Raw genomic sequence first — 22,253 nt, forward strand, 5'->3', positions numbered from 1 at the left:
ATTAATTTAATAATAATAACATTTTTTTGTTTCATAATGATTAAAAAATCATTTTACTTTTTAAAATTCTCTTTAAGAAATTATAGCCTGTAGATTTTTTTTAACATTTATTTATTATTTATTTTATTTTTAATAATGTATTTTGGTTTTTGGTAGTGCAAGCAAGACTACATATCCCATCCTGAGCCATGATGAACACATTTTTATTTTTTTCTTTCTTTTTTTTTTGTCCACATCTATAATTTTGTGCAAACAATCCAAATTTGATATTACAGTTACTAAAGTTTAAAGTTTAAAAACTATACAGAATATTCTTTAGCACGTCAGCAGAGCTGCAACTATTAGTTGATTTATCAATTAGCTGATCGAAAGTAAATTAATCGGCAACTGTTCTGATAATTGATTTATCATTTCAGTCATTTTTCAAGTAAAAATGTCAAATATTTGCTGGTTCGAGCTACTTAAATGTGAGAACTTGCTGCTTTTCACTGTGATTTATGATAGTAAATGAATAGTCTTTGGGTTTTGGACTGTTGGTTGAGCAAAAGAAGCAAGTTGAAGGTGTCACTTTCGGTTCTGGGAAATTGTGAAGAGCATTTTTCACAGTCTTGTGACATACAGACTAAACAATTAATCAAGAAAATAATTAGTCAGTAGTGAAAATGATAGTTGTAGCCCTTTACATAAGTGTCTGCATTTATGTTTTGGGATTTACAGAGAATACTCTTGAAAGTGGCTGAGAGTCCCCACCTGTTTTTTATATGGTAGTAAATCGCCAGTGCTACACTGTAAAGAGGAAAAAAACACAAATTAATATGTTTAAATATGACAGATCTGTAGATAGTTAATAATGAATATTTTGTATATGTGTAGATCATGTTTAATTGTGTTTTTACCATTTGATGGTGTATTTGAGGTTGGGCTGGCTGACTGTGTTGTCGTCTAGGAAGATAGTAGAGCAGGAGCTGTATTTCCGCCTTGACGTTCCATGCTACATACATACACCCACACATACACCCACACACACACCCACCCACACACAAACGCAGTCAGTGAGTGTTATTAGAGTGTACATGTTTTTGTCTGACCCACATAACGCCTGCCAGGGTGTCGTACAAAGGGGTAACAAGAATCGGCAACACGCCACCTATGAATGTTCCAGTTTGCATTTTCAGCTTCCCCTGTGTACAGCATTTAGTTTTTTACAAAATAACCCAGATGGCAGCTGATTTCAACTGGGAAAAAAATCCCTGGTAAATTTAGGTCTAACATACATGTTTTAGATTTGTTGGGAGAAACAGAAACAAATTAATGCCATAGAATAAAAGTAGAAACTTACATTATTGATGAAGAGGCTTTTTCGTTTATCTCGCACTACAGAAAGAAAGATAAGTTCATCAACAAATGTCATTTATTCGGCACTGACAGCAGCAAAAACACAGACAATACAAAACCCAGCAGTTATCAACCAGCAATGTACGCTGTTATCACACAAAGCAAACCAAAGCAAAGAGGTAACACACTTCACTATGCTGATTATAACACAGAACAAAAGCTATAAGTGCTGAGAGGTCACAGTTAAATGTTGAGTTAGAAAGCAGAAAGATTAGAGCTTCAACACACAGAAACAAAAGTGCTGTCACACCACTAGAGGGAGACAAAGTCACACTCGGGACTACTCACCATTCCTGCAGGGCACCTCTGAAAAAAGAGGAACCGAAAACCTTATTCTGTTTGCATCAGCAGACTCTCATTGTCACTGTGACAGCAGCAGGGTGCTTTTCAAATATGCTGTACTTCAGCAACACTTATAGATCTTTGCTAATGTCATACATGTTATACAGCAACATTTGAGGGTGAGGTAAAAAAGTTAGATGCCCGAAATTCTAATTGAAAGAACACAGATAAGTATTGGCAATGTCAGGGAGGGAGGAAGAAAACAAAAACATCATCAACATTTTTCAAAGAGCTTTGTCTCTTTGGGGTCTAACAACTAACCTAAACTGAAATATTCTGAGTAGGGAACATCAGTTCTTGGTTGAAGGCAGCCACAGCCTGAGATGAGGAGTCAAAAGTATAGACTGTATATGAAGATTGACAACATATCTCCACTTCCTCCCACTCTACAAAAATGAAGCCAAAACATCAAAAAATACTGGCACTGCCATGTTGCGCTGATAACGTCATGCCGAGCCAGAGCATGTGCAGTACCAATCGGGAAGTGAAACCATGGTGCTCCAGGGATGGAGAATGCAGAAGTTAGCATCGCACTCGTTCCATGGTCGAGAAACCAGTCTGACTTTTCCATTGAATTTTTTTTGACTGTTGCAGAAAATAAGCTCTGTGACAAATAAACATTTATGATATTTACATTGTTTTGTCACTATTTTGTTGAGCAAGATAATCTTCACAAATGAACACCGCTTTTACGATTTTTAAAACCTAAATTCAATCACCAGAACTAAAAAGCTAACATTTAGGCAATGAACAAACAACACTACGGTCGTATAACTTTACATTCCTACAACAAGGAGGCTGTAAAGCAGTGTTCAGCGTGATGGCATTCTGCAGTCTCATTTAGCCCCTTGTTAGCATCTACTGTACCTTTTTGTTTCTTTAAGGTCATTTTTTTGGCCGTTTTTTGCCTTTAATGGAGGGGACAGAGTGAAGAGTGTGAGGTGGAGAGATAGAGAGAGAGAGAGAGAGAGAGAGAGAGAGAGAGAGAGAGAGAGAGAGAGAGAGAGAGAGAGAGAGAGAGAGAGTGGCGGGACGACATGCAGCAAAGGGTTGCAAGCCAGAGTCGAGCTCGCAACCGCTACAGTGAGGCATCAACTCTACACATGGGGCGCCGGCACTATCCACTAAACTACCCACGCCCCAGCATCTACCTCTTGTAAGACACCATTCATCTGCCCCAACTCAGTGCCATTGGCCCAGACTCACTCGCAAGCACATCGAATGACACACAGCTGTCAATCATGTTGCCAAACCCCTTTTTCATAGCATCGAACAACTTATTAAAAAATAAACTTATCAGAGAAACAAACACTTGAACATACATCAGTGTGATAAGAACTACCTAAAAGGACACAAACCATCTACCATGGGAAAAATTTATTGGACGTGTGCCTTGACTTTTTCAGTTTGGCCCATGTCCTACACGCCAACATGGAGGGGCGAGGTTTATGACCTGTACTGCAGCCAGCCACCAGGGGGCAATCAGGATATTTTGGCTTCACTTTCGCAAGAGGTTGCTGGGCTAAAAAGGGTCCCAAGTCGAACAAGGTGGACAGTGACTTACAGGATAATATTATTATTATATGATATATTTCATTATTACTAACAAATGAAAATACATAAACCAAACCTATATAAACCAACATGAAAACTTTATTTACTCATATTTACCACCACCCCTTTTTCAATAAATTCAGCTCAGAGCGCTTTACATTATGAGAAGGCGTGTGTGCTAAGTATTTTTTAATCACTGTGGAGCTCAATGGCACAGAGACAGATCAGGCTGTTACTACACAGACAATATTTGCTCTTAGGATTCATTTTCTGCTGGTTTTGGTCTCTTTGGGGGATTTGTTGATAAAAATAAAAAGGCTTGAATAACGTCAGCTTTATCCTTTAAAGCCACGAGGAAGAGGGAGGGTGTATCACCGACATGTGATTTTTTTTTCCTCAAAAAAGAGGTCTAAATATTGCAAAAACAAAAACACTAATCACGTCTTTTCATCTGACAGAAAATGGAATGCTCATTCATTTATCCCTCACATGTCAGACATCATTCATGCTTTGGTTTTGTTTTTTGCAGCTACCTAAATATTATCATATGACACAAACTCTCTGAATGAATAAGTCCATAAGCCCATGCGGAAAAAAGGATTTAATATCAAATATGAAACACCACATCTAATATCTGTATGATAGTAAGGATTACATTGATCAGGAAAAAGCATTTATTACATGCAGTCTTCATCTTCTTCACATCACAAAGCTTGTATTGTCTCGCTGTTTGTTCCCCAGGCCTCGAAGAAAAACAATAATCTCATGCTGTGGTGTTTATGGCTCTAAAAAACATGTTAATATTTCCTCTGTCACAGTGTGACCGAACCCCCCACAGGATGCTGACACTTTCAGTCAGATGTCCCCAGGCAACGGCATACATTAGCGAGACATTGGCGAGCCACAAAGAAACTGCTCTGTGATCAAAGGTCCTACATTTACATTATTTCTCCATTAGCCTCATTATGTTGATTATATGTCATGATCATATTAAGTGTGTTCCCTATGATACATGTGAAACTAAGTCAACTGTGTTTAGACAGACTAACTTGATGACACTTCGAATGTAGTTTGGATTAAAAGGACACATTTATAAATCAGTCAGATCTGATGAAACAGAGCTACTCACCATCGTTCTGGGATTTGCTGAGGAATATGGTGCTGGCCCGCGGATGGTCTGATGGATTGTACTCCATATTCAACTCTGTCAAAACACAAAGCATGTTTCATTGTGTGAAAGGACAACAATGATCACAGACACACAACTACAGTCATATACAATGTTCCTTCAATGCATGTAGGCTTATAGCAACATAACTTATGTACTGTATTATATGACAGTAATAGGGCTGCCCCCTAATAGTCGACCAAACATTAATCAATCGGAAAGGTTATTAATCAGCAAGATTTCATTGGTTGCTTAGTCGCAGAAAAGCAAACAAACATGAAACTTTATTAGGAGCTGCACCTTGTCACAATACATCAAAACCTGTATGTCTGGACCATGTGAGAATTTAATTTAAAAGGACAGACACAGGAAGTGGCCATGCTCAGCAGCCAGACAGGAGTCAGGTTAATTTACAGGGCTGGTACCTGTGGTTATTACACAGGCTAGTTAATAACATGTCGGGCAGGAAATCCAAAGTGGCGGATCATTTTGAGAAAGTGAAGGACGAACACAAGGTGATATGTAAACTCTGCAGGCAAACGTTTGCCTATCATTTGACAACTACAAACATGACGTATCATCTGAAACATGTAGGTAGCTACATGCCCATTAGCCACAATCATTACTGCTTTGCCAACAGCGTCATTAACAGGCGGCCCGCTCAGTGTGTGACGTGCACTTGTAGATAAAATATAGGCCTATATTAATGAAGGTTCATTAGTACGATGTTGTATTTCTCTGAAATGTAGCACAGTGTAAACAATGTTACTGATACTATTCTTTCTCAGAACTTGAACTCAAACCATTGTGTTGCCCCGCCCAAAATATATCCTTTAATAATTCAATTAATATCGTAAACGCGCAGGCACCTAGTCTACAAATGGTCCTGAATGATGATGGCCCTTTTTAGATAGAAGTTGTGCAAATTTGCAGGAAAGCCCAATCAGTCTTTTTTCAGCATTGGCAGTATAAAAACAAAATCGAGGAGTGCAACAAAATGCCGCCTATCTAGTTTTGTTTATACGGAATGCGCCTTTTTCAGGGCAATGGGGGGCGTGAGCAAGTAACAAAATGTGTAGCTCAGCGAGTGACATAAACAGTGACGTGGGAGGGAAGCCGCAGCTAGTGAGTCCTCCGGCGATTCTCTTGTAAGTCGGCCCGTTGTTCGCCGTCCTTGTCATCCGACGGCTAATGACCTCTTTGTTTGCGAGGGCAAGGAGGGCGCGCAATTCCTTGTCTCCCCAGTTGCTCATCTTTACAGTGTCTGTCTGTTTGCGTTTCCCTCTTGGTACTAGCTGCTCGCTAATTCCTGCTATCAGCTGTTTATCCACCGCCAGTGGCTCGCACGTGCGGCGTCATCAACAGCTACTCCCACAAGTCTTCACCAGCCCCTCCCATTGTGGAAGGCCGCCTCTGTCTGTTTAAACTAAAAAGGTTCTGCCAATATGACTACCTTACGAGGTGGAAAATTGGGCACCTCGGATCAACTTGCCAATCCGGCTCTGTGTGTCTAAACGCTCTCAGCTTGCCGGCAAAACGGCCAAAATTTCGCAGAAAATCTGGCAGTGTAAAAGGGGCTGATTATTGGTCAACTAGGAAAATTCTTAAGTCAGGGGCAGCCTTAGACAGTAGTGTACAATTTTTACTGCCTCATTATCACAACAGCTGACCATGTTAAGTCTGGAGAGGGTTGATAAGACTGTTGATAAATACATGGACACAATTTTGTCACCTTCAAGATTTCAAAACATAATGGCTGTAAAATTTGGTACAAATAACCAAGGTCCCCATAACATGAATAACATAGGCCTACTTTCATATCAAGACATATTTATTGTCATATACACAGCAATTACAGAGAAGCAATTGCTGGCAATGAAAATCTTGAATCTAAGGATTCTCTAACAATGCTCAAACAATATATGTAAAAATAAAAGACAAGGGTGAGAATCTAAAACCAAAAAGTCCTAATAAAGCCTAGGAATAAAATATTACATATATAAAATTCCCATTAGCCTCAGCTTTGTGTCTAGTGCTAATTAGCAAATGATAGCATGCTATCATGCAAAACTAAGACAGTGAAATTATATTCAGCATGTTAGCCTTATGATTGTGCGCAAGTTAGCATGCTGACCTTAACATTTAGCTCAAAGCAAGGCTGTGCCTCTCACAGAGTTGCTAAGTTGCCTGTAGACTATAGCACTTGGTCTAAAGTGCATGGCGTAAGTCCATTTAGGGTAATCCAGCCACTTTTGCTACTGAAGTGGTGCATACTCTGAGTGCAAAGTAAGGTGCAAAGGGCAAACAGGTTGTATTTAGTCCCTTAATCAATCATAGGTGTGTTTTGGTTGTAACAAGAATTCAACCAATCACAGTGTTATTTCACCCACCCGCAATCCATCTGTGTGTCCGTTTGTGCAACAAGCAGAGTGTATACACATTGATAACCTGCCTACAGAGGCACATCTTACTGTCTGAATAATGTGCCATTTAAATAGCAAAAAAATACTTCACCATTGACTTTAGACCAGGTTTTTGTTGGTCAATGGATTTCAGCTGCCTCAAATAGCAGTGCAACTACAATATGCCTGACCGCACCTCATTTTAAGACCTACACACAGTCATGGGCGCACAGATGGGCACAAATACATTTGCTGCTTTCACAACGTGGGCGCTGGCCATGAAAATGACAACTGCGTCAGTATGAAACTGGGAATGGCAGCTGGGCCACAGTGTTTGCTGCTTTGTGCTGGGTGTCAGATAGGGGGCCCTTAGCTTTGCTTATAAATGACAAAAAAGGAAAGTTGTCTTTGTGTTCATAAGGGTTGTCTGTAAGGACTGTTGTTCCATTTGTGTCCTTTTTGTAGGGTTCTATGCTCATTTTTTGTTCCGCTGCGCTCACAAACACATTCAGGCATGATTCATGTTCCCATCCAAAGCTAATCTGCACTGCATCATGGCCTGAGGGCACGAGCCACGGACGTGTCTGTCTGTGCACATCTTATACAGCACGAGTGGAAACTCAAAACATGAGCCCTCATCATGCATGCTAAAATGCACCTTGTTTCCTTGCAGATAGTTGCTACTTTGATAAGGGAGACAACGGCTGGTATGAACTGAAAAGGCTTTATCACAGCTAGAACTCATATGAAACAAAAAAGTGTTTAAGAAATCAATTTACTCCACTGAGATCTAGCCTTAGTATTCTGCACCCATAGCCTGAGCTTTGCATTTTGAGGACTGAAATCCAGTATGGCTCTCCATCAACATCTTTTGGTGAAATCATCATTAAAAAATGCCCGGCATGCAATCTGCACTGCCAAACGCTCTGACTCCTACGATATGACTTTAACAGGCCCAGATTAAGATCGAGGCTATTTGATTACAATGCAGGCGTTGGGAGAGCGGCGCTGCCGATCATCTGTCTCAGTGACAGCAGCTGCTGTGGGACAACTGACTATGAGACTTTGGGAATTAAAATAATATCACTGCTGTTAGCTGACAGAAGGGGTGCTAACCAACAGGCCTCTCTTTGTGACCAGCAGATCACCCTGCAGGCTGTATTCTGCTGAACCTCATCATGGCTCTGCGTAGCGACAACATGTTTTATGACCTTTAGGGCTCAAAACATTCAATTAAGTCATGATAATATTTCCAAAACTGCTTGGTTTCTAACTCATTAACTACAAAAGATTATAATTTTCAGATTAGAATTATACTTAAAAAAATACTTAAATCAGCTACATTAAAACAGTTAGAATAATCTGCTAGATCTACCTTGTTGTTTATACTTTCGTCACCATTCATGTGGTGTCTTTTCTGACTGAGAAAATTCATGTGAACGCCCTCTCAAGTCGGAACAATTACTCAGAAAAGCTCTGAAAATGCTAGACCAAAGTAAATGTTCAGTTGATGGTAATAAACTTGAAATATTGCGTGTCAGTTTTTTTGCTCACATGTAAGTTGTACTGAATTAGGATGTAACCGTTAGCTGCTGTCCGTAGAGAGACAGCAGCTAACGGTTACAAAGTTATAAAAGTTGCGTATTAGCATTAGTCAGCAAAGTTAGTTAGCATTAGGTAAAGCAAAATTGTTTTAGTTTTAGACCTGCAGCACAAAGTCTGGCACAAAATCATCTTTGTAATATAAAGCTACAAACTGTTTTCAGCATGTTGTATAAATGCTCTGAGCAAGATAAAATACAACAACACTTCTTTGTAGCATCCATGCTGTTCCACATAATGACTTAAAGCTAATGAATGCAACCTAGTCCATAGTCCTGGACCATCCCAGAAGGTCATGAATGAAGTCTTAATTGGTTAGGTCAGTGACGTGTGTGTCAGAAACCAAGGTTATTCAAGAAGGCTGGGATATGCTCTTTGACCTCATGGGAGCCATTGGGTATGATGTTGGATGTGATGTTGGAGGGTTGAAGCCAGGCCTCGAGGAACACCGCTCAGCTTTGCAGCCAGATTTACCCAGTGGCCACTCGTGGTATTGCAGCGAAAAAATACCCTATGGCCCATAAAGCATTTTCCCCACCATTATAGAAGAGACGTCTGTAAAACTGTTGACAGGACACCTCAAACTGCAAACAAGGTCAATTACAACTCTTTCTATTATGAAAGTTTCATCTATGGAGCCGGGCCGGAACATGCAGGCAGGGCCTACAGGACAAAGACTCCTGCACATATTCAGTGGGCCACATATTGTGGAAGTAAACAAGAAACTTTTTTTGGTATTCACACCAGGCAAGCCACTCCATTGGAATGAATAGGCACCATTTTGGGGACCAGTATATGGGGTACTATTGTTATAGCAGATGGCACAAGAAATAAAAACATGGTGTCCACTCAGGTGGTCTTTGGGTGCATTCTTTTTAGCCTCCTTGCGCTCAGCCTGACAGAACTTTCTGGATACACTCAAATAAATGTACAATTAAAATACATATAGGAAGCATTTGTTTTTAGTCTTTAGCAACTTTTTCAACATTTACAGAATTATAATCAGCACCTATATCTTTATTTATCGTACAAAAATATTCCAACCTGAGGCTAACTGCAGATGCCTCAGTGATGCAACTCAATCACCGTCCATGTCCTATGATAGTGCCAGTGATTGAGCTCATCAGGAGGTGCAGACCAGATTTTGCTGCGCATGTGTTGTACCCTAATGGTAAGATGTGATGTGACGCTGTGAATTCTCTTTTTAACCTCCTCATAAGGAACACGGACGTGTTGTTTTGAGGGTGATGAAGTGTTAAGAAGAGAAAAGAAAAAAAAAAAGAAGAGTAAAATGCTGCTTAAGAAAGTTATCCATCAGCTCCCAACTGATTGTTCTTAATAAGAGTGATCCAACCACTGCACATCAAACCCTCCTGTTACACTCATGGATGAGTTGTAGACAAATATAAACGCTGTATATAGAATGTAAATGTGTGTGTACTCTTGTTTAGTATTATAAGAATGTTGTCCTGTAAGACTTCCAGTGAGGCAACTCTGAGGACACCTGAACTAACTGACTGATGCTCATTGTTGGTGAAGGGTTACATCTGTGAATTTCACTCCACTGAAAAATATAATTAAATGACCAATCAGATCGATTTTGATGTGCACTCTCCTTGTGTATACTTGCAAAACTCATTTGAACAAAAGGCCACTTAGCCCCCTGCCAGCAAACCCCCTGCTGGATGGTTGGCCGGCACCTGAACACAGTCAACTCTGTTAACACCACCAGGCTGAATGGACTGAGCTTGGATTAGATTTGTGACAGTTTAGCACCTTATGCAACAGTAATCAGGGGTATCGCTGCGTCCGGCTGATTTCAACACGTTCACATATTAGAGCTTAAACAGAGGCTGAGCTGGTGTTGAGTGTGAGAATATAAACATAGGATTTCAGATTTAACGACACACTGTGAGGAATTCTTACGTGCTGATCAACAGTTTTCTTCTAATGGATGCACAAACACACACTTCCCGTCACTGTGGAATCATTTCTGACAGGTGCCACTGATGTGTCAAATATATGACACAGATGTCAAACAAGAGTCAAGGGCTGCCAGTCACACAGAGCTGACCTAGCGTTCCACTTCAGTCTACAGTGGAAAATGTCTGTGAAGACTGTGTTTTAAGTCTATCTGGAAAATAAGAACCAGGCAGTATTGATCAGAGAACCTGTATAACAATGGCAAGGCTGGACTTTCATATGTTTACTTTCAGTTGTTTTCAACCAGGGTCAATTACCTAGAACATTTTCAGCCATGACACAAAAATATCAAATGTTTTAACAATTAAAAAATAGTATAATGCTCAATTCTCTCAACAGACTTGTCAATATCCTGTCAATATGCAAATCTAGGCCTACATAGTGGAATTCCCAGAGTGCCCAGCAGCTGGTGTCGAGTGTTGAAATGTGATATTCAGCAACTCAAGTAAACTTTAACGAAGAGTCGCGGTCGGCATCTGCACAGTGAAACAAGAGACGCTCGGCTAACCTATCAGCTGGCAAGCCTACCTGTCTGCCTTACTGCTCTTACATAATGAATTAACAACAGGCGCACCCTGCTCTTAACAGCCCAAACCATAATTGCACTATAGTGTTTCTTATATTGTATTTACTAATTTATCTTTGAAACTGTCCTTGAACCTTTTTAATCAGGCAGCACAGGAGGCTGCCGATGGACAAGTGTTGGATTTTGCAGTATGTGGTTTGTATTCTGTGTCTGCTTCTCTCAAGCATCTCGCTGCGTCAGTGTCTCTATCCTTCAATGTGGCAGTCTCAGCAACATGGTGCTGCTATCAGTTACCACGATTTGTTTTGTTTTGACGATACATCAGTCTCATCCATTTTCCCCAATTCTTTGCTTAAGGTCTGGGGCAGCTCACAGGATGTAGACTGTGGGTGTAAGCCTGTCATTGGCCACCTACTTCAGATGGAAACACGCTTCCTACATGTTACCACTGTCAAAATCCCCATTACTACGTGAAACAAGTCTTGCATAGCCAGACCTATTGCCACTCTTTGTTTTAGTGCTGTGCTTGAAACAAAAACAAGAACCTCAGAGACAGCAACCTACTCGCTAAAACGTCTTGTTTTATGTGCTATTTTCTTTTGCAGGGATTTAGCTATTTTAATGCCAGGGTTCACCTCACCACCAAAACAGTTTCCCTCTCAACACTTTTTTGAAAGGGCACCTCACTGTATCCTTGGTTTAGCCCCACCCAAGACGATAATGATTACAAACAAGCCAGGGCATTTTTTTTTTTTTACCTCAGTACGGAATTAAGATCAGCATGACCTTTCTCCAGCGTTGGCAAGGCACAAGATTAGACTGCCTATGTCAGACTACTTTAGGTCTGACCATTGAACATCTTTCAGGGTTTTGATTTTCAGATCATGAAGTTGAAACTGAAAAGAACAAGTCCAATATAATATATTCTTCAAGGGCTCAAAGGGCTTTCAAAGGAATTTCTAAAGATCCCTACAAGTGTGAATCTGTCATCTCAAACTTTAAACAATGCTTTTGCTTTTCTTAACTGAATCTGCCTCTTTTAGCTCATTGTTTTTGTCCCAGCTGCACATCCAATCTATGTAAAACACAAACTATATGGCTCATCTGACAATTCTCGAATAGAAAAACCATTTTCTAAAAACAAGCTCAGACAAGCCGAGGCAAACTGTGCACACCAACCTGGCAGAGAGGCTAAATAAACAGTTAGCTAGTAAAGAAAATGGACCCTCTCACATTTAAAAGCCACGTTTTACTCAGAAAAGCAAAATAGGGCTCAAAGGAGATCAAATGTTGGACTTATATTCATCAGGGTGGACTGAAACACAACCCCACAGGCAACTGTTAGCGAACATATTGGCCATAACTTTTTTTTAAGCACTGTTTCCGCCACTCTTACTATTGGTTTTCTCTACTATAACTTGTGATGAACCTCTATGTTAGCTAGTTAGCCCAGGTAGTCTAGCTTTGTAAGTAAGATGACTATAACAGTCATAACTCAAAAACCAAGTGGCAACATCCTTGGCTGAAAAATTAAGCCAAAAACTGCAGTTCCCTAAATGACCACTTGAGGCTGGCTCTAGAAGCAAGTCAATCCCCATAGACCCCCATGCTGAAATGCCCAACTTAACAGTAGAAATAAACATGTTTACAACCTGGTACAAAACGCAGTTTAGATCTCTGTAGCTGATAACCTCATTCCTGACAACTGTTTGTGGAGTGAATTTTTATACATCTTATTCAGTTACATTTTATTAAGGCTTAAAATTATGCAAAATTAAGGGTGGGCCACTTTGAGTGACAGGCTGTCTGAGAGGCGTCAAAGCAATCTATAAACCAGATCCATCCCTTTCTCATCCACAGCTCCACCCTCTTATCCACATATGGTCACTTCTGGCTCCAAAAATCCAAGATGGTTATGGCCGAAGAAAGTCCATAAACCAATGGGCGATGTCATTATAGCTACACCCATTATTTTATACACTCTTTATCCAAACCTTGTTGCAACAGTGCTGTTTTAATTCAAAGTTCAGTCTTTTTTGTAATGAAATTATTAGATTCCACCCACTAGGATTATTTCCAGCTCAGGAGCAGCTCTGCCTCTGAGAACAGTTTGAGTTACTTCTACAATGTGCTGTGACACGAACGTGATCCAAGTGTTTTTGTTGGAGTCCGTGGTAGCATGAGCCCTAGGTTGCTCCCATGCAGTCAATGAACATGTTCACTGTTCAGTCATGCTTATTAATCTTTGCTGGGTTCATTTTACAGAGACGTGTGGATTACTTTCAAATGTGCTACACATGAATGTGTGTAATGCTCAATGTATGTTGAGGGCACTGATATTTCCCTTAGTTACAGAATGACCAGTTTGAATTTCTAGAGGTCTGGTTAGATGGCAGTGGTTGTAACTGTGCAGGATTCAGGCAATTTATGATCTGAATGTTGGAATGTTAATACATTTAGGTCAAAAGGAGGTGGACTGTTAACCCCTACTGCTAGTGTTGCACATTATCATGTCACCCATCAAACAACAGGAGGATGTTATCCTAACCCCCTTTATAGGCTACTGTTACAACAACACCACACACGTACTGGCCGTAGGCCTTGAATAGTAAAAGGTCCAGCTTAAACAAACAGAACTGACCTGCACACGCATGCACATGGCCCCATATTCCTGCGAGAGAAAGGGAGAGCTCCCTGGGAAAACACGGACATATACATGTCTCCTACTACCATTACTACTTTTGCTATCACCTTTATTAGAGCTTACAGTAATAATACTGCAATACAAAAAATGGGTAAAAATCTGCTTATAAAGATTAATCTTTATTTTAAACGTTATCTAAAGATTCTATTATTTGCATGTAAAATATTTAAGGAACCACAAAGCAGGGATAGAGACTTTTAAAAACTGTTTTACACCAACATTAAATGCCAAAGTGAAAACTGGGATTTTTGCATGTTCACGATTTTTCATTCCTACTTTGTAAAACATGGTAGGATAACATAGAAGGAAATAAAACCAGACATCAGACATGATTAAACATCAGCCAGAAGATGTGAGTAAGGGTGTACTGAACTACTGGGGATTCAACCTGCATTTGACCCTGGCTGGGAGGAGGGTCTTGAGGCCAGGTCAGAGGACTCATGTTCAGCTGTGTCAGCCTGAAAGTGTTTCTGCTTTTGATGGGTTTTATAAACAGAACTGACACTCCTGTAACACATAGTCCTTACTGATGTAAATCACACTGTCTTTTAAGTGTTTTCTGCCTCGACAGCTCAAAGCCAACGCGCCTTTCTGAAGTGATAGTTATTGAGATGAGGTGGTCTGGGTTTTGACTAGGGAGTGAATTAAACTCTCATTTATAGTCAATAAATCAAACAAGGACCCTCTCCTGTGAATATTCTGACCCTGAAAGGAATAATCCATCACCAACAGAGGGGAGAGGAGGGAGTAAGTCTCTCTATTCTGGTTTCTGCTCATCATTTTTTCGCTATATTTCCAGCTTTAACCTTTAATAGAGCTGTTTCCTCTTTACCAACGTGGCAAGCCGAGCCAGTCATCTGCCCGTGGTGAAACACATGGCTGCTGCTGTTAAATCAGTAATGGGACTTGATGTGGCTTCTACAGTGGAAAGAATTGGATGTATTGCGCTACTTCAGCAAAGCTGTTATATTACTTTATTCCCCCTAGGCCAAACTTTGTAATTGCTATCACAGCCTTGAAACCACACTGTTAAAAAACAGCAATGTGATTAGTTTTTTTAAGGTAATTTGAGAAAGCAGGAAACCAAACAAAGAGAAATGAATCTTTGTTTCATCTCTTCACATACCTTATAGCACACCCTGCTTGTTAAAAGGACTAAAGTAGTGTACATTTCTCATGCAGTAACATACAGTTGTGTACTCAGAGTCCTCTTGCTGTGATCTTGATGAAAAGGAAAACCACGCAGGACCTGACATGTTATTTGTTGCACCGGCTCTAAGCAGATGCAGAGCAGCTGATTTTAAAGGATAGAGGTGGGGGTGGTGTACTGTGACGTATGAATTAGACAATGAATGAAAATGTCTTGCACGTGTGTGTTTGCATACATTTTAAGAATGAGAATATGTTCATCTGTCATGACAACATCTGCTTTGTCCTCCTCTCTTCTCTCCTTTGACAGTTTTTCCAAGTTCCACACCTCAGCTCATCACTAAGGTTTTGTGATATTCATCTTTAATCAACTGTAATTCCCCTGCACTCTAACTACAATGCAGGACTAACATCTCCTGCCAATTAAAACCATACGATTCCTCACCTGCTCATCAGGTGAACCTGACCCATCGTCTGATCAGTCACCTGTCTACACACCTGCTCCCTATTAGACACCAGTGCAAGTACATATACTTCCCCAGCCAAAATTCACTCTTTTGCCAGTTTGCTTATAATGCTGCAGCTTTCCAGTCTTTTGCCTGTCCAGTTTTTAAACATCTGCCTGCATTTGTACCTTTAAGGTTGTTTTCAAATTCTGTCTTCTGTCTTACCTGCTGAAACTGCTTGTTAGTAGGGCTGTAGTCAACCAAAGAAAATCTCAGTCGACTAAAGTCGTACATAATCTTCAACTAATCGATTAGTCGTGGGAAAAAAAATCTGCACGTTATTTTTACTCCCTTTGAAAGCCTAAAACATTCTGCGTTATATTACATAACAAATTAAATGATAAACTCCATTCAGCAGCATCAGCTTCAGCACACACAGGTATTGGTTCTAAAATAAAGTTAGACATTTACCAACTCTTAATCCAGTCCAAATTACTAAGTAACTATCACAACACAAGGTTCACCAAACCAAACAGGCTCTGCCCTAAAACACTGTGGAGGCCAGTATCCTTCCACTCCTTCCACTGTACCTAAATATAAGACCATCAGCTGATGCATGATGCCTCACAGAGACAACAGTCATCTTCAGAGACACAGCAGGCTTTGTCAGAGAAAGGCAGATCATATGACTGCTTTGTCTCTCTTTCTCTCCATCTATCTTCCACCTTCTGGGTGCGTAGTCAGTTGTGTTGGTGTCTCTCAATATATAAAGTTTCTTTTCAACTACAGTGCACTGTATGTGTTAACTTGTCAACTTTTAAATTTACATTTCAGAGCTTCCAGCAGTTTTTTTTTAGTTTTACCCTCTATGTTCACTCATAGGATTACAGTGGAAATGTGTAATTATCCTGGACCACTTTGTTTTATAACAGTAATCATGTATATACTGTAGTCAGTGGCGCCCCCAGATTTTTTCCTAGGAGTGGCCAGATGGGGCCACTGAAAATCTTTGTCAATGCCAAAAGCTGTAACTGAATTTCTTGGGTTCTATTAGGGCCCATACACATTATACACATGGCATATCATTAACCACCTGGTCAAGGTGAGGTCGGGCACTGGGCGTCACTCCTGTTCCAACTTTCAAGAGCATAGGCAGGTTGCCAATGAGGTTTCTAAGCGACCATAACCAGCGCCATCATAGCCTAGGTACCAGAAGTCCTGAGTGCAGGGCTGATCTTCTTCCAGGTGTTGTTTTGTAGTATGTGTTAGGCCTAACATGTTGTCTGTGGGGCAGATGTAAAGCTCAGGGTAGCCCTGCACTAAAATGATCTACTGCTTCTCTATATTTACCACATGCTGGTATTTATGGAGAAGGGAAAGATATCTGCCGACTGTGTTTTGGTTCCTTGTCACATGACATGTGGTGCATGGTGCTACGGTCCAAAAGTTGAACTCTTCTTATCTCAGAGCTTGGCTGTCACTCACTGAAAAATAGGCACTGGGGAATGCTTTTGAGAAAACAATAGATTTCAGAGAACAAAAAACGCAGCATGTGTACGGCCCATTATGCTGTATGTATATAGGCTATTTGAGAACTATGTCAATATTAGAGTTAAGATATTGCATCCTGATATACTTTGGTTTCTTATTTTACAGCTAATATTACTATTATCTGATGTGCATTGACTGGTGTAGTTAGCATTTTCAGTTCCACAACAAACCCATTTTAGTGCGCTGTGTATCAATACATGTTAGGCGATTCAGGTTGGGTGTCCAGACAAATATATAGCTTTAATCTGAAGGACTTTGTTAAATATAAGTTACAAAACATTAACAGGAAACAAGCCTCCTTTTAGGGGAGACTTGTGGGTACCCATAGAATCCATTTTCAATCAGATATCTTAAAGTAAGACTTCAACAGACCTTTTCAAAAATGGCAATGCCAGTTGTTTTCGCCAACATTTAGCCTGACTTTGGAACAGTATTTAGCCCCCTTCCCAACAAGCTATGCCAACACGTTTGCTAACAGTGGATGTCTTTGGGTTGTTTAGTTTAACAAGATACCACTACCTTTATACTAGCTTTTAAAAAGCAGGCCACAACCTCTTAAAGACAGTAATATTAGTCTCCAATTATATTTGCCTGTCTGGGCCACTGGAGGGGGCAGCAATTGTATCAGGGGGGCCATGGCCTCCAATGCCCTCCTTGGTGTTTCTTAAGAAGACTTGGAGGGAAAAGGGAGAGGGAAACTGGCATTTTCTGACTTTCTGAACTCCTGTGAATCTATTCAAATGCATTTTGTCTACATCTGTATCACCACACTGCCCAGATATGTGTTGCAGCAGAATTAGTCTAAGGCCATGTTTACACGAAAACGATCCACTGAAAACAGAATCATTTCTCATTTTCGTTTGAAAAAAGTTCCCAGTTTAGACAACAACGTTTTAACAATCGCCTGCACACGGATCCGCAAAAATGACCAAAAACGCTGCAGTATACATGCCAGGCCAGTAGTTGGCGGTGTGGCGCTTACGCTTCCTTCTACAGAGCGGCAATGTATAAACAAACAAAATGGCAACCGCACGAACGTTTGTCTGGACAGACAACGAGGTGCAGTTGCTACAGTAAATCTACACTATGATGGGGAAGCATTGATAAATTCAACAGGGTGAGCAGCACAAGCAGAGCTCAGGAGTCCGCTATTGTTGCTGTGATGGTCGACTTTCTCGCGCATGCCTAGTGACTGGAAGCGTAATGCGCATGTGCGAAAAGTCACCGTTTTCAGAGGAACTGCATATTGCAGGTTTACATGACAACGGAGACTATGCCGTTTCCAAAAAATTGCACTCTGGAGCCCGTTTTCAAAACGCTGCGTTTTCAGGCACCCAAAACACTGCTGTCGTGTAAACGGTTGGCCAAAACGCAACTAAAGTTAACCGTTTTCTGTTGAAATTGTTGTCGTATAAACGAGACCTAATATTTGGTAAAAGAGCTTGTGACCAAAGACACAATCAAGCAAAACAGTGCACATCTCTAAGATCTTCACAAAAGCACTCGGCTTCAGATAGCTACAAAGGATGATGCTGACAAAATCTCCCTCCAAAATAACTGCACCTCTCCATGAAAATATGAGAGCCATGCAAAACAGCAAAAACCTTAATTCTCCCAAACTAAGCTCTTTTCTGAAACTCTATCCAGCGGTTTACCTATGGATATGCTCCAGGGCCCCAGGCCAGTGAAATGATGGTGTTATGTAGTGAACTGATTATCTGTTCTTAAAAACAGAGAGTGCTGGGAGGTCATTTTAGGACTCCAATAGCTCCAGCAGTGACATAATAGCCCACACTGAGAGAGACACAACTGTCTGCTATGAAGGCATGATGAGAAAACATCTGTCAAGGTTCAGTAAGGTGATGTTTTACTTTTTTTTTTACTTTAACCAACTGTTGAGAGTGAGGGTGATATTGCAGTTATCATTTCCCTTCAATAAATAACAAATTCCAGTGCCAACACAAAAACTTAATTTACTCACCAAAGTCATTAAAGGTTTATCTCTCTCTCTTATATCTTATGTAATGCACCTTTTTGATGACATTTCCAGGCAAGGAAATGTCACATTCTGCAATCTTTCCAGGTTTCCCATGACTCCTTGAACTATATAATCCTTTTTATGTGTGACAGCTTGTCCAAACAAGAAATGGTAATTCCCTACTAAGCAGCTTGTAAGACTCTGATCAAACCCGAGGCAGCACTTACACTGCACATCCTCACTCGACCTTTTTGCGTCAGCACACGGTTTTCAAATTCCAGTCATTTTGTCCTGGTTGTTCTCATCCCTGTGGGCAAACTGTGACTTATTTTTGTTCATTAATGTGCATTTTAAGAGCATGACATCACATTATCATAATAAACAAACATGACACACATGTAAGAAATTATAGTTAGAGTTATAAAGTATAATAGTGAGCCAATGGGGATACCGCTGTATTGTGTAAGAGCCAAAAAAAAAATAGATGAGACCTACACAGTTGTACAGGTTGTTTGATACAGAGGCAAAAAAATAAGACACTTTATCTCTTAATAATGGGTTTCTATCTTGTAATTATGACGAGATTAAGATCTTGTCATTATGAGAAAAGTTAAGGTCAATTGTTGTTAACCTATGGCTACATGATAAGCCAGTGGGCAATGATGGTGCTAATCTGCTTTTATATCCTTCTTGATATGAGACACTGGGAAATTTTAAATTTACTTAATGTGGATGACATTAAAATGAGTATTTCAACAATGCACAGGCATTCTCAAATTGCTGGGATTGTTCACGCGTAAAGCCCAGTCTGACCTGCTGGAAGTCACTCTCTTTCTGTAGGAGCAGTTAAACCAATACAGGATGCTCTATGGATTTAATTTATTTATTGATAATGACATCCTGCAATAATCTTGCAATTATAAGATCTCTTCTCATAATTACAAAATCCTGATGTCATAATTATGGAATCTTTTACTTAACTTAATATTTCCTTGTAATTACAAGATGGGAACTGCCCATTGTTTTGACAGCCCATTGGTTCGACATCCCATTGTTCCGACCATATTAAACTCATTGTTCCGAAGTCCGTTCCGAAATCATCATGATGCCCTGTGGTTAAGGTCTGGTTAGGTTTAGGCACAAAAACCACTTGGTTAGGGTCAGGAAAAGATCATGGTGTGGGTTAAAATGAAAAAGAAAGTGACAAACACATAAGCCGTGAGCCTGCTCCGCCTCGAACCAATGGGCTGTTGAACCAATGACATGGACCCTTACAAGATAAGGTGTCTTTTCTTTTCTCTCTTTTCATCTCAATAAAATAACTTTTTAGCCTCTTTTACACTACCTCTTCAAGGTGGGAATTTAATGCTGTTAGGCCGCCTTGCTGTTCTGTATAAAGGGTATAATCGTGGCATGGGCAGACAGAGTTGTCTTGCCTTTAAGCCAGCGTTGAAGGTAGTAACGGTGCGGAAATTATGTCCGTATAAATGGGACAGCCAGCAGGAAGGGATCATGGGCGACATGGGTGTGATGTTTTGATGACGTGTTATGTGTGCAACCCACCGCAAAAGTAGCTGTTAGCAGTTAGCAGCTGACTCAAAGAAGAACAGCGGCCAAAAATGTCTACAAACATACAGGCACAGTAATGAATGCTATTGCCATGGTATGCCATTGTTAATGTTTAGGCTGACACTGTTGTGTTACATGTCATGCCCATCACGCCTCTTCTGATCCCGCAATGACGGCGTGCTGTCTAAAATCACACACTATAGCAGAACAATGCTGCTGCTGTTTGGTTCTGTGTAAAAATGCAAAGGCAGCATGAAGAAGTGACTTTGTAGCGGCCCTATAGAGCGATCACTGCGTAAAAAGGACTTGTGACTCTTAATAATGAAGTGAAAACAACCTACTGCACTGACTACAATCAGGAGATACTTGCAGAAAAGTACTACTCTGTCAAAGTTATTGTGTCAAATTCAGCTCTATGGTCATTTTTTATGGTTGTGGTTGTTGGTATTTTTGAAAGGGAATGCATTTTTAATTAATGATATTTTATTAACTTAGTAATTGATAAATTAACTGTGTTTATGTAGGACCTACTCCTGCCATGCTTTGGCCATGACTAAATAGGTCAAATGTAGAGGACCCATTCCAGGTATGTGTTCAATATCCAATTGTACTGCATCACAGCACACTTCAACTTCAGTGTTACAAACTTTTTAATACACAAAAGCCAGCCCATTCAATTAAAAGCAGATGATGTCATTGAAAGCAATGCGTCACGCTCTAAATTGAGGCGTTAATTCTTGGCAATCACATGTCCCTGGTGGCTTCTCCTATCTGCTCTGACACAGGCTCACAGCTGCCTCTCTGGGCTTTCCTTTGGGGGGTGAAGACTTTTTTTTTTTTCTGATGGCGCAGATCATAATGAAGCCCACTAATCTCCATCATACTGTCTGTGAACTCATAATAGAGCCAACGCATTAGACACGCTCCGGTTTCAATCACCGCACCACCGAGACAGACGGCCTCTCAGCACGAGTGGGTTTTATCCCCGTCAAGAAGTGCTGGTCGACTGCCAATCATCTGTCTTTGAATCTTCTTCATGTCACTTTTTTTACTCTGGTAGGAGAGCATCTGGCTCCACACTCAGACGGTATATGCATCCCATCAAAGTAATGATCCAAAACATTTATTAGATGAAAAGAAATTCCACTTTGTTATGCTATGTTGCCAATGATACAACACCGGCCCTGCCAGAGATACTGGAGCCATAATAACAATATAAACACCCACCATAATGCAAAGCACTCCAGTTAATAGCAATCACAAATGGCATTCAGTGTGTAAGTGGCATACACTTTTCAAATTTACAAGAGGAAATGACATCACTAATCAATAAAAAGCAGGTATTCCACCATGCTGACAGAGCAATTAGAGGGATCCATTCAGTTTGGCAATAGATAGTTAAGACTGGAAGGCTTTCCTACAGCAAAGAGCATCAACTACTATGAATTACTATGAGCTCTAAGAATCTTTATTCATGTGTACTCTGGACTGAAGGACAGCTAGATGGTGGCCAATGTTCACCTCTTCTTTTTCTTATTAAAAAGACTAAAAGCACATCTTTAGAGTTTTGCTCCAAAATGCCATCCAGACCCATGAAAATCTTGTAGTGATTCGACATCTGTTTGGAGGTTTGAAAGTAGGTGTGAACCTTTCTCTCAAGCTTTATCTTTGTCATTTTTTTGTCCCTTTACTTGTGTATATCAAGAGCAACACCATGAATGCCTTCAAGGAGAGGCTGTTCAAGGGTGTTCCCGTCATTCCCATTTGTACAAAGTTCTTAAAGAGATCGGGTAGACAGTGAGATGCAGCCAGCAGGCTTTTCACACAACATTCACCTGCACATATTTGCTACTGGGATGAACTGGACAGAAACACTCTTGCTTT

The 22,253-nt window shown here is 40.4% G+C and overlaps 1 protein-coding gene across 2 annotated transcripts in view; it reads right to left on the bottom strand.

The window, feature by feature from the left end:
- Window positions 1-22,253, bottom strand: part of LOC117272516 (cyclin-Y-like) — a 29,796-nt gene that overhangs the window by 4,861 nt on the left and 2,682 nt on the right. The window contains exons 2-6 of one of the 2 annotated variants that reach the window (XM_033651481.2): window positions 4,421-4,495; window positions 1,684-1,701; window positions 1,340-1,374; window positions 897-991; window positions 751-786 (exon numbers count right to left, since the gene is read on the bottom strand). In XM_033651481.2, the coding sequence (XP_033507372.1) occupies window positions 751-786; window positions 897-991; window positions 1,340-1,374; window positions 1,684-1,701; window positions 4,421-4,495 (259 nt within the window). The remainder of the gene's footprint in view (window positions 1-750; window positions 787-896; window positions 992-1,339; window positions 1,375-1,683; window positions 1,702-4,420; window positions 4,496-22,253) is intronic. The other variant, XM_033651482.2, reaches the window with a different exon arrangement.

The sequence above is a fragment of the Epinephelus lanceolatus genome, chromosome 12, assembly GCF_041903045.1.
Source record: "Epinephelus lanceolatus isolate andai-2023 chromosome 12, ASM4190304v1, whole genome shotgun sequence".
Lineage (NCBI taxonomy): Eukaryota > Metazoa > Chordata > Actinopteri > Perciformes > Serranidae > Epinephelus > Epinephelus lanceolatus.